Here is a 12,690-nt window from a genome sequence, read left to right as displayed (position 1 = left end):
CACTTATACCTCAAGATTTAAAAAACAGAAACCAAAAAACCAACACACACACACACACACACACACACACACACACCCCCAAACAGAGGGGAAAAAAAAAATCCACAAAGTTACACAAAGACAGAAGGACAGATGCATGCTTACTCTAAAAAATAGCTAGCAGCTAATTATACATTATGTTGGACTTTCACATATAACCACAAAAACAGAGAACTCTGAGGAAATGACGTGGTAAGAATGTCTGCCCCGACATATGTGAGCTTAGGAGAATGTTAATAAGCTGAGAGGATGAGGATACAGATGATAAAACTACAAAAGAATCAATATACTTCACTCTTCATGAGCTTTTCTTCCAGGTTTGCCATTCCAAGTTTAACTTAAGAATTTCGAAATATGTGCATGACATGAAAACCTGTGAAGATGCAACCACTCATTTATAGAGGCGCAGACAACCTATATAAAGTCACCCAAGTCAGTGGCCCAGTTTGGAAGGGGAACTTCAAATCAAAACATCCAAGAGATTTGAAATCTTGGCATACTCCTATGCCCTATTATTTGCAGGACTGAAAAAGGCTGTCACCTGGTAGCAAATGTCTTTTCCCACTATGCATCATTTTATGAATACAACATTGGAAAATGATTAAAATCAGAATACTAGTGACACTATGAAAAGAGATTCATCTTGATATTCGGTATGCTGTTAGCCTTAACTGTCTAGTACTCAAACTCTGTAATTTAACAAGCATTTTCCTTCAGGGAATGTATAATCTAGCTTTTGCTCTAAAATGTTAATAGAGGGGTGCCTGGGGGGCTCAGTCGTTAAGCGTCTGCCTTTGGCTCAGGTCATGCATGATCCCAGGGTTCTGGGATAGAGCCCCGCATAGGGCTCCCTGCTCGGCGGGAAGTCTCCTTCTCCCTCTCCCGCTCCCCCTGCTCGTGTTCCCTCTCTCACTGCTGTCTCTCTCTGTCAAATAAAATCTTAAAAAAAAAAAAAATGTTAATAGAAAAGGTAAAGCAATAAGAAGCTGTATCTTAAATACCCTCCTCTATCTACCTGGGCATAAGAAATTTTTTATTTTGCAACTTTAACCCTGGAGAGTTTAAAAAAATATTAAAACATTAAGTTCTACCAGTATTAAAAACTTCTGCATTATCTATAATGGAACCCAGTTTATATCCAAATGGTATTGACTACCAATACTGCCATTGTACCGTTAAGAAAAAAAGGGTTAAGGTATCAGAATGCCTCCCAGTCTCAAATGAAAATTTTAAAATATTATAAATAGCCTGAAGAGAAGGATCATTCAGATAAAGAGGCATATGACTGCTCAAGATGGGCTTTTGTTAATGAAGTTGGCTGAATGCCACTCTTATTCCAACAGAAATATCTCAAATGCTTTAACACAGAGGTTGGCAAACTTTTTCTGAAAAGGGATAGATAGCAAATATTTCTTATTTTGTCGGCCACATATGGTTTGTTACATATCTCTATATTTTAATAACCATTTAAAAATATAAAAGCCATTCTTATCTTGCTGGCCATCCAGCCTGCAGGCAGCTGTGAAAGTACACTGGAAGTGGGTATGTCCTATTTTAGGCACTAAGCTCTAAACTCTCATCTTTTAAAGCCTGTGCAAATTTATGAAGCTAATGGTGTTGTTTTCCTGTGACCCTGAAGAACCCTACAGATGTAGTTATGATGCCACCAAATAAGCATTTATTTCAGGATAGACACAATGTACTTCTTGGACCTTATGTTATTTCTCCTAAGAGGTAACACATGCCTCTACATTTCAAGAGTCAAAATGCAAATCCTTTGTGTTTGTTGTTGTTGTTTTTCTAAATGAACCTAAGTAGGCTCCAGGAGGATTCATAATATTCCTGAAATTTTTAGCATGCAAAATTTTATACATATTCATATGTGTACTTTTCTGAGGTAGAGTCCTTTGCTTTCCTTAGACTCTCAAAGGGGTTAGCCTGTGATCTAAAGAAAAGATGATGAACTGCTCTAGTTCATTTCTAAGGCAAATATACCAAGGGTGAAAACTTTTAATATTAAGGACCACCACCTCAAAACAAATAAACCTCATCTGAAGGACACATAAATGAAAATTAAGTACACTTAAGACTTCTTTGGGTGGCAGGGGGAGAATACACACATAAGAAAAAATGTTCTATTTGTCAACATTCTTAAGAAAAAGGGAAAACTATATTAAATGTTCTTAGATATTACTGAAGATTTTAAAATAATAGTGAATTTTTGCAACTGTAAGTGTAAACAATGATCTCTCCTAATCACTTGTCTTCTATATAGGCAGAAGGGGTGGGGTGGGGAATCTGTTGTCCCCAACCTCTGGTGTGCAGTCACCTATCAAAACAATGTTTAGAAATGCCACAATGAATCACTTTAAAAACAAAAAAGAAGAAAGTTCATCTGGAATCCTTGCTTCCATAGTACATCACCTTATTTCTCATTATCTCCAAAATTTAGAAGCAAATAGTATTCATTCATACATTCTATGAAAAGCATTATTTTAACCATCTTATTCCAATCAAATATAGTCTGCTCATGTGTTGACCTTTTGCTATTTACTAATGACAAAAAGGAACATTCTCTCTACTGAAAACTGCTAGCAGAGCTATTCCACTACCTGCATAGAGCCAGAACATACTGATTGACACCAAGGCTGAAGGCCCTTCATTATTTAAGAATAATTCTGTGAAGAGCCATGTGCAGACCCAAATGTGGGTCGGACATTATTAATAGGTAAGACATGAAGACCAAAACACCCTCATGCATCCCTATTTTTAGCCCAAATGTTAGCACAGTTAGATTAAAATTAAAAGTGAGCGTGGTCTCTTAAAGTTAGAAAAGCAACCTAATAGAAGATTGACTCTTTAATGTATTTGTTTTTTCTATTTTCAAGTGTTTGAAGACAGTTTCTCATTCTACATAGCAAAATCTTTTGAGTGTTTCTGTCGGTGTTTAAGAATAAAATATTTTACCCTTTAGTTAGCAGATAATCCAATGAAAGGATAAAATAAATTTACTCTGAAGTATCACCCAAAACAAACTGTTTTTTTTTTTTTTTAACATTTTATATATTTATTTGTCAGAGAGAGAAAGAGAGAGCGAGCACCAGCAGGGGGAATGGCAGGCAGAGGGAGAAACAGGCTCCCCGCTGAGCAGGGAGCCCAATGTGGGACTCGATCCTAGGACCCTGGGATCACAATCTGAGGCGAAGGCAGATGCTTAACCGACTAAGCCACCCAGGCGTCCCTCTGTAATGTCTTCTACTCATAGTACTATCCATGATGACAAAATACTTTTGGAAATTCTTATGTGGTACAACTTTCCAAACAAATCTCTTAAATATATTTCAGAAAGTTACACCAATGGTTCTCATTAAGGAGAAAATGTTCACTAAATTAATCCACATCTCCTCAAAAAGCAAGGCTTTGGATGAGGCCCCCCCCAAAAAAAATCTTAGCTCCTCAGAAATAATCAACTGGGATTCCACCAAATCAACTCACTAGGTAAAAGATGCCTGCTGAGAGCCACAGAACCCAACTATGGCCCAGCTGTTATTAAAACAGCAACTCACAGGGGCACCTGGGTGGCTCAGTCATTAAGCGTCTGCCTTCAGCTCAGGTCATGATCCCAGGGTCCTAGGATCGAGCCCCGCACTGGGTTCCCTACTTGGCAGGAAGCCTGCTTCTCCCTCTCCCACTCCCCCTGCTTGTATTCCTGTTCTTGCTATCTGTCAAAAAAATAAATAAAATCTTAAAAACAAAACAAAAAAACCCAACAACTCACACTCTGACATTAAGAACATTACTTATTACGATTGGTTTGCTTTTGTTTTTTATTAAGCAAATATGTGAGAATGAAAACAAAGAGGGTGAAGGACATTCTCAGAAATCACAAACTGTATAGAAATTAGCTCAGGGGTCTCATTTGCAGTTTATCATCCACTCAAAGGCTTGGCTTGGGAAACAATGAATACGTCACAGATCGTTTTTAAAAATTAAAAGCATCAGGGATGAGACGCCCCCTATGTAATGTTCCTCTGGAAATAAGATACAGTTCAATCCGGGTCCTGTAGCATTTGGTACTTTTACGCAAAAATGACTTTGCTTTGTAGAATGAGGTAAAACTGTCACTCAGTGGAGAAATGTATGAAAGCAAGCAATTAAATTTTAGCGGTAGGAATTCTGTGGTTAGCTTTCAGAAGAATGTAGTTCAAAACAGTTTTACTGGGTGGCCAAGCCAGAAGAGAAAAAAAGAATGAGTTGATTTACAAAGAAATGTCATTACTTTAGCCCCGAGAGCTGGTACCTTACCCAAGCCTTTCCTTGCTCTCTTCTGGTGTCAGCTGATCAAAGGTCTTTGCTTCTTCAGCACCCAAGAAGGCATCATGGTCATAATCAAAACTCTGAGCATCATTGTGAACTTTGTCGCTGAGCTGAGGTTCATGGTGTACACGGTCTTTCTTTTCTGTGGGCTTGCTCAAGGCAAAGGCCGTGCACAGGGACAGGCACATAAGAAACTGTCGCAGGTCCATGATAATTAGATCTTAAAGAAAAACAAAGGTTAGTTAATTCAGGAAGCAGTGCACTCTAATTAAGAAATTAAAAGCTCATATCCAGTTATTAATCTGATACTATCCCAAATATTATTACTTAATCCATAAACTAAGAATGGTAGAATATCAGACTTTCCAATTTTATGGTGAGAAATTTTCACTGGTTTCCTTCATCTGATTGGAAGCTGACATGGAATCAGTTAAAATATCCACCCTGTTTAAGTAGACTCCCTTTTAAAAACACAAAAGTAGAACATTAACCCTCTTGCCCAAGTTCTTAAGACTTAAAAGCAAAAAGACCAACATTTAAATTTAGACTGACTCCAAATAACTTTACTTTTGTACTGTATCAGGGGTCTGGTTTTTAAAACTGGCTGGTTATTAGGATCACCAAAGCAGCTTTAAAAGAATTTCCCCTACTGAATTAGAATCTCTGAAGTCTGAAACGTTTCTCAGGTGATTCTGGTGATCATTAGATGAGGAACCATGAAATACTGGAGATTAGTTGTCCTATACACAGCAACAAGTTGTCTCCCATATTCATGCTCAACCTCAAACCACCTTCAAAGATCAAACCATTCAGATGGTACGGTAATGGAGAACAACTGCTTTAGAATCGCTTATCCTGGGTTTCCCAAACTTGCCCAGGCATAATGATGCTTAGAGTACTGTTCAAAGTACAGATCCCTGGGTCCTACTCCATACTTTCAGAACCCCGGCAGTCACAGCTGACTCTAGTGAACAAGCACAAGGCTGGAACACTTTATCAAAAAATGTTGACCAAAAAATTGCAGAGAAGCTGCAGGATGGTAACTTGTTTAGCATACTCTACAGATTCCCCACAGTATTGTCTAGAGAGGTTACGGTCTTAGAGAAAAAACTATAAAATTAAAAATCAAGAGGAAAGATTTTCCCAATTTTCGTATTTTAACTAATCTTTCACCAGTAGAATATGGATTCTAATGCCTTTCCCCACTGCAGGGAGAGTCAGTTTTTGTAAATTCACAAAATCTCTTAACTCATTTCCACTTGTAACCAATGGCTCCCTTACCGGACAGGCAGGTGGTTATTAGGCATGAGGCTTGATTGTGGGTTAAACTGTGTCCCCCGAAAAGATATATATGCTGAAGTCCTAACCCCAGTACCCATGAATGTGACCTTATTTGGAAACAGGATCTTTGCAGATGTAATTAAGTTAAAATGAGGTCATTCTGGATTAGAGGGTGGGCTATAATCCAATGACTGATATAAAAGGAGGGAAATTTAGACAGTCACACAGAGAAGAGAATGCCAAGTTATGAAGAGGCAGAGATTGGAATGATGCATCTGCAAGTCAAGGAATGCGAAGGATTCCAGGCAACCCCAGAGGCTAGGAAGAGGGAAGAAAGGATCCTCCCCTAGAGCCTTCAGAGCATAGCTCTGGCAACACCTTGATTTCTAACTTCTAGCCTCTAGAACTATGAGAGAATACATATCTGACCTTTTAAGCCACCCAGTTTGCGGTTAATTTGTTACAGCAGCCCTAGGAAACTAATAAAAGGCTCAGTACAGAGGACCACTGTATCACATGAAAGGTAAATGCATTACCTTACCCTAATTTGCAGATTAAGCTAGCCAGACTTCACCTTCCCCAGGATGTCACTAGTGGAACCATCTAGTCCAAGGGCTCACAATTTATATGTAAATATTTTTAAAAACATAAAAATTCTTTCAGCATAACTTTTAACTTAGTGGTTCTCAATCTAGACTGTACCCTAGAATCACCCAAAGACTTTTAAGAAAATATGATCACTAAATCCCACCCCTAACTTAATATTTTTAAAAGGCAGCCAGGCTGTGAACCACTATTTTAACTAACCTCTTAAACAGCCATAGTAATATCTTAAGAAATTTGACCTGAGAGATGCTTGGGTGGCTCAGTCCGTTAAGCAACAGCCTTCAGCCCAGGTCACGATCCCAGGGTTCCAGGATCAAGTCCCACATCAGGCTCCCTGCTCAACATGGAGTCTTGTTTGTCCCCCTCTCTCTGCCCCCTCCCTGCTTGTGCGCACATGCACACTCTCTCCCTCAAATCTTAAAAAAAAAATAAAGCTGCAATCATACAAACACCCCTATCTATCTTGTTTCTTCCTGATTAAGAATTATTTATCTTAGGGGTGCCTGGCTGGCTCAGTCTGCCTTCGGCTCAGATCGTGATCCCAGGGTGCTGGGATCGAGCCCCGCATCAGGCTCCTTGCTCAGCGGAAAGCCTGCTTCTCCCTCTGCCTGCGGCTCCTCCTGCTTGCGTTCTCTCTGACAGATAGATAGATAGATAAATAAATAAATAAATAAAATCTTAAAAAAAAAAAACAAAACTGACCTGAAAATATACTTAATATGAAGAAACTGCATATATCCGATCCTGCCTGAAAGTTTTGGGAGCTAGAATGAATTGTTCCAGGGGAAAAAGAAATTAAATATGCCAACAGATTAGACATATTTCAATGTATCTGTTTTTCTTGTAACCCCCAAATAGTAAAGGAAGTTACATTGCATTACCTTGGATTTAGAGAGTCCTTTGGATTCAGTAAACTAAAAATGCTTACAACAGCTAATGGTGAGCATGTTACATAAAGATTCCTTAAAAGTAGGGCGCCTGGGTGGCTCAGTCGTTAAGCGTCTGCCTTCGGCCCAGGTCATGATCCCAGGGTCCTGGGATCGAGTCCCACATCGGGCTCCCTGCTCAGCGGGAAGCCTGCTTCTCCCTCTCCCACTCCCCCTGCTTGTGTTCCTGCTCTCGCTGTCTCTGTCCAATAAATAAATAAAATCTTTAAAAAAAAAAAAGATTCCTTAAAAGTAGAAGGAAAGCAAACAGAGAAATATGTTTAATCCCAACAGAACCTAGAGAGATGATTATACAAAAGCACAACCTGAGGCCTCCATGAATAACTTTCAGTTTTATTAACAGCACACAAGGACACTGTATTCAATGCCTGGGAAAGCAGCACAGTAGGGAAGGGTGAGAAGATCCTGAAATGGCAGAGGAGTCATCAACAGAGAGTAGAAAGTATTCTACAGTAAAGAGGACAGCACCAATAAGTCACACAGAAACGCCTCTAAGGAGATGATTGGAGGCAGTCACTCCTGGAATGCTCATTCTCCAAAAAAATTGTACTCTTACTGGATGGTTGGTGAGACTGATGAAAACCCATAAGAAGCAATGTGAAAGCAAGACCAAGAAACCACTAGAGAACCAGGAAGAAGGTAGGACTTTTCTTTGGTAGCGGTTCCTACCCAACATCAGAACTCAGCTATGCTTCTGAAAGTTTATCAGTATTGTTTCATGCTATCCCATTGAAATGCCCAAATTTGTATACAAAGACACTTGCACAAAGATATTCCATAATGACAGTTTATAGTGATAAAAAAGGAATGGAAAACAAACAAAACCAGAGAACTAGTAAATACACATGAAATCTCTATTATGGGAGACTACACAAAGGTTAAAAAGAATGAGGTGGATCGATCTGCACTGAAGTGGGGAATTCGCCATGACATGTTAAGTGAACAACAAAAAAGCAACTTGCAAAACAATGTTAAGATTTCATTTATGTAAAAAGCGAAACCAAATAACCTCCCAGGTTGTTTGTATTTGTATACTATAGAACACATATGAACAAAAATGGCGTGGAAGGATAACATCTATCCGTAAACAGTGGTAACCCCCAGACTCAAGGGAGAAGAGATAGGGTGGGGTGGTGAGGCTGGTATGAACTTTAATATTGTACTCTGCTGTCTATATTTTGTAAATGCATACACACTCATGTGTATTACCTGTGTATATTACTTTTTAAATATTATAAAAACTCTTTTCAATACTCGTTGCAAAGAAAACATTTTCAAGCCATTTCTCCAGACTGAAAAAGGAGACTGAAGAAAAAACATATCTATTAAGACAAACTCTTTTTAAAGTAAAACATCCTGCTCTAGAGTAACACTTCAACTTGTCCTTCAATAATTCAACTGATCAACCAAATCAGTGGAACAAGAGAAAATTAAGAGATTTAATGGCTCTCTTAAATGCCAAAATGAGTATGCCTTTATTTTAGGGCAAAATAAAACTTCCCTCTCAAACTACAAACACTTCTTTAGACCAATAAAACTCTGCAGAGAAAAGGAACAAATTTCTGTTGTGGAGATTTTGTGATATATCCAAACAGTATCTATAATGTTAAAGGTTTACAAAATCAAGTAAAATCAAGTCACTGCAACAGATGATTTTCCTTATGCCTATTAATAAGGGAACTTCACATTTAGGAAAATTTTATAATGATTAATTACATCCTCAGAATAAAATACCCCAACAATTCTTTTTTTTTTTAAGATTTTATTTATTTGAGAGAGAGAGAGAGAGAGCACATGAGAGGGGGGAGGGTCAGAGGGTGAAGCAGACACCCTACTGAGCAGGGAGCCCGATGCGGGACTTGATCCAGGGACTCCACAGGATCACGACCTGAGCCGAGGGCAGTTGCTTAACCAACTGAGCCACCCAGGCGCCCTACCCCAACAATGCTTGCATAATTCCTTAACAACACTTGCAAACCTCAGATGTTACAATATGAATAAATGCCTAAGCCCATTACCAGGCCTGGAAAAGATACTGTACAAGGTTTTGATACACGTAACATATAGAAATGTTAACAGTGATTCACTGTGATTTAGAGGCAAAGCTACATTTAAGTTTGAGGCTTAACATCTTGATAACAAGGATAAGAGGATTCCAGAGTAAGTCAAGAGCTTCTGCTTTATCATCTATCCATCCCTTTTCCTTCTCTTTCAATTAACTTCCAATCCCACGCCTCTAAACAATCAATACTTCTCAGGTCTCCACAATCCAAAATCAGTCTTTCCCAGACCTCGCTATTCATTCAAGGTTGCCCTTCCCCTTCCTTCACCCATAGGAGTGTCTATACTGCTATCTCTGCTCCTCACCACCTACTGCCACCCTGAAATCTAACTTTCTATCTACCACTGATGAAACTACTTCTTAAAAAGGTCACAAGGACCACGTGTTGGACAAAGCCAATGGTCCTACCTTCACCTCTCTGCAGTGGACAAAAAACCCTGCACTTTAAATAACTTTAAAAAAAATACACTTTGTACCCACATATAATATACCAAATCCTGGCTATTAGAAACTTTCACAAAGGCCTCTTGTGCTATGAATATAGACACTAAAAAAAGATTATACTAGATTTACCTAAATCCATACAGGACATAAAAATGTTCAAGTAGAAACAAAGGATCCCCAAGACAAAGGATATTTTATATGGAAAGATGTGAGAACAGTACAAAACAACCTTTCACACAATGTATTTGAAGAACTACATTAGTACAGTTATTTCTGAAGCATCTTTATCTTTTCAACCAAACTGAAACCAAATAATGGCCTTTCTCTTTCTCCTTCCCTCTTCATCACAGCTACACATCAATGGATAACAGGATATCAGGAAAACATAAATGGAGGACTTAGTTGTATGAACTTTTATCATGTGATCTAGAAGGTAAATCAACGGTTGTGGAAAAAGCATCTCCCCATCTCCTATTTCTCAAATGACCTGTAAGTTCTTCTTCCTATAATTCTGTCCCACCTTCACCAAGGGTAACATCTAATATTTTTTCTTAAAAAAAAAAAAAAAAAGAAAGAAAGAAAAGAAAAAAAATCTGGGGCACCCTGGGTGGTTCAGTCGGTTAAGTGTCTGCCTTCGGCTCAGGTCATGATCCCAGGGTCCTGGGATTAAGCCCCATGTCGGGCTCCCTGCTCACAGGGAAATCTGCTTTTCCCTCTCCCTCTGCCCCTCCCCTGGCTCCTGCATGTGCTCTGTCTCTCAAATAAAATAAAATCTTAAAAAAAAAAAAAAAAAAAACTAGACCTGTACTGTTCAGGACTATAGCTATGAATCACATGCAGCTGCTAATAAGCACTTGAACTGTGGCTGGTGTAAATTAAGATGTCATATAAGTGTTACACTTTACATAGAAAAAAATGGCATTTTGTATGCACTGGATTAAATTATTAAAATTAATTTAATCTGTTTTAAAATTTCAGATGAAAATGTAATCATGTGACACGTACTATATTTCTCCTGGAAAATGCCATGTTAGAGACACAAACTAAACAGAACAGGAAAGATATCAAGTAACTATCATCCTTCAAAGTATATCACCAATAATGGTCTTCTGCAAAAGTTATTTTCATGAACTGCTCCAGTTAATTTATAAGGAGAAAATTAATAGCATAAGCTTAAATTTCTTTCAATAACAAAGATTAGCCTTAAGAATCAGTTTATTTTATCCATTCAAAAATTTCCTTGAAAGCTCTAAATTCTTGCCATTTCCCTCCCTTCCTTCCCAGTCATTGGTCACAGAACACTTAAATTGTTCCAGGGAAATTCAGATGTCTGTATTAAATACAACTTCTCAAGAACATTAGCACTGAGTGATCCCACAGGTATTTTGGTTGACCCAAGATCCATTGCTCAAAGTTAACAAGTGGGAGAAATGGGTGTGGTGGTAAAATTCCAGTTCTCTGAGCTGGATAATCAGCAAAAAAAGACAATCCTCTATAATGCAGCGAAAACAGGATCTCACTGCCTAAGTATACTAAGGCCCAGGTTATAAAATCTAGAAATTAAAGCTATCTGGTTATCTGACATTCTTCACTTACAACTTTAGTGCAAGTACCACAACGGATTGTAACATTCAAAGAATAATGTCATCCTGACATGATCTGATAAAAGTTATGATAATAACAAACCATTTATTCAATGTTTCTCTAGTGACAAAGCAAATTTACATTAGATCATTAACACATTCTAATTCAATTATGTGTGGTACTGAGAGCACACACATTTATATGACAGCTGAGAACAGAAAAACTGAAAAATTTGTCCAAAGAAGAGCTTTGAGAATGACAAACTATTACTCAAGCTTCCTTAGTTCTATAACCAAAGCAGCTCAGTACAAACTTTAAATTTTTCTGGCTACAGAGTGAAAAAATAAGAAAAAAGTTCTAAAAATTCTGGAAGAAAAAAGTTTCCTTTGGGGCTGATGAAACTTTAACACATAATTAATTGCCATAGGAATGCTTTGCAAAATGTAGGGACAGGAACTCTGTTTTCTAGTTGCAATTTTGCAGTGCATGTTTAACACACATAAAGTCCTTGAGAATTTGGTAGTTATTTTAGCTCAATTTCCCTTCGGTGCCAAATGTCTATAAATAATTTTAAAGTCCTAGATGAAAAGACCTATCTACTATGATTACTCCATCTGGAAGTAATCCGTACCCATTCCTCTTAACTTTATAAAACTTGTTTGTACCACTTCACAATAAGGATCATAGGCTACTTTAAGTTGTCTCCTTAGCTCCCCTATAGATACATTTTTAAATAAGGCAGGACTCTCAGCTAATATAAATTAGTATCTTTCTACAGTCCCCAATACAATGTCTTACACTTTTTATATACCAATACATTTTACTGGATTAGTTGGACAGTACTTGGCAGCAATGCAGTTCCTGCCTGCTCCCCAACCCCCAATTCCCCTCACCAGATCTGGCCATCAGGCAGCAACAGGCAAGTGTTATTTCAGCTGTTTTAACTCTAATATATAAATTACAACATCAACAACACCCATATTCAAGAGTTCACAAAGGATCTAGGATGTTATGGCCTAACATCTCCAGTGGCTATCCCTGGCTACACCTCTGTCCTTCCAACACCCCTGGCACACCCATGTTATAGAAAATTTGTGTTAGTATCAATTACCAATCTCCTGTACTGGTGCAATGTATAGAAAATGCCACCAATATGTATCTTGTGACACATCACTGGATGAACGGAAGCCAACAATTACATTGAGAGTTAGCGGTAGGAGTTGATTTCAAAGCTGTAACCAAGTACCATCCACTCAGGCATACCCAATTCATCTTTATCAGTTCGTGGTCCTCCTAATTGCAATTCTCAAAAAAAAAAATCCTACTGGAGACCCCTGAATCATTGTAAAACTCAGATTAGACCTAGGCAACTCATCCTCTACCCCACAAATACAATTTACAGGTTTGTAC

The 12,690-nt window shown here is 38.2% G+C and overlaps 1 protein-coding gene across 2 annotated transcripts in view; it reads right to left on the bottom strand.

Annotated features, from left to right (window-relative positions):
• The window catches only part of CALU (calumenin), a 30,769-nt gene that overhangs the window by 16,845 nt on the left and 1,234 nt on the right, over nucleotides 1-12,690 (bottom strand). For both annotated transcript variants that reach the window (XM_028104933.2, XM_028104934.2), the window contains exon 2: nucleotides 4,345-4,576. In XM_028104933.2, coding sequence (XP_027960734.1) covers nucleotides 4,345-4,565 — 221 coding nt within the window. In that variant the 5' untranslated portion in view covers nucleotides 4,566-4,576. The remainder of the gene's footprint in view (nucleotides 1-4,344; nucleotides 4,577-12,690) is intronic.

This window comes from Eumetopias jubatus, unplaced genomic scaffold (genome assembly GCF_037043125.1).
Source record: "Eumetopias jubatus isolate StellerSeaLion01/CBP00866 unplaced genomic scaffold, mEumJub1_p1.0 scaffold_14, whole genome shotgun sequence".
In the NCBI taxonomy this organism is placed as follows: Eukaryota; Metazoa; Chordata; class Mammalia; order Carnivora; family Otariidae; genus Eumetopias; species Eumetopias jubatus.
Note: the sequence above shows the minus strand (reverse complement) of the source record. Positions and strands in the feature narration are given on the sequence as shown.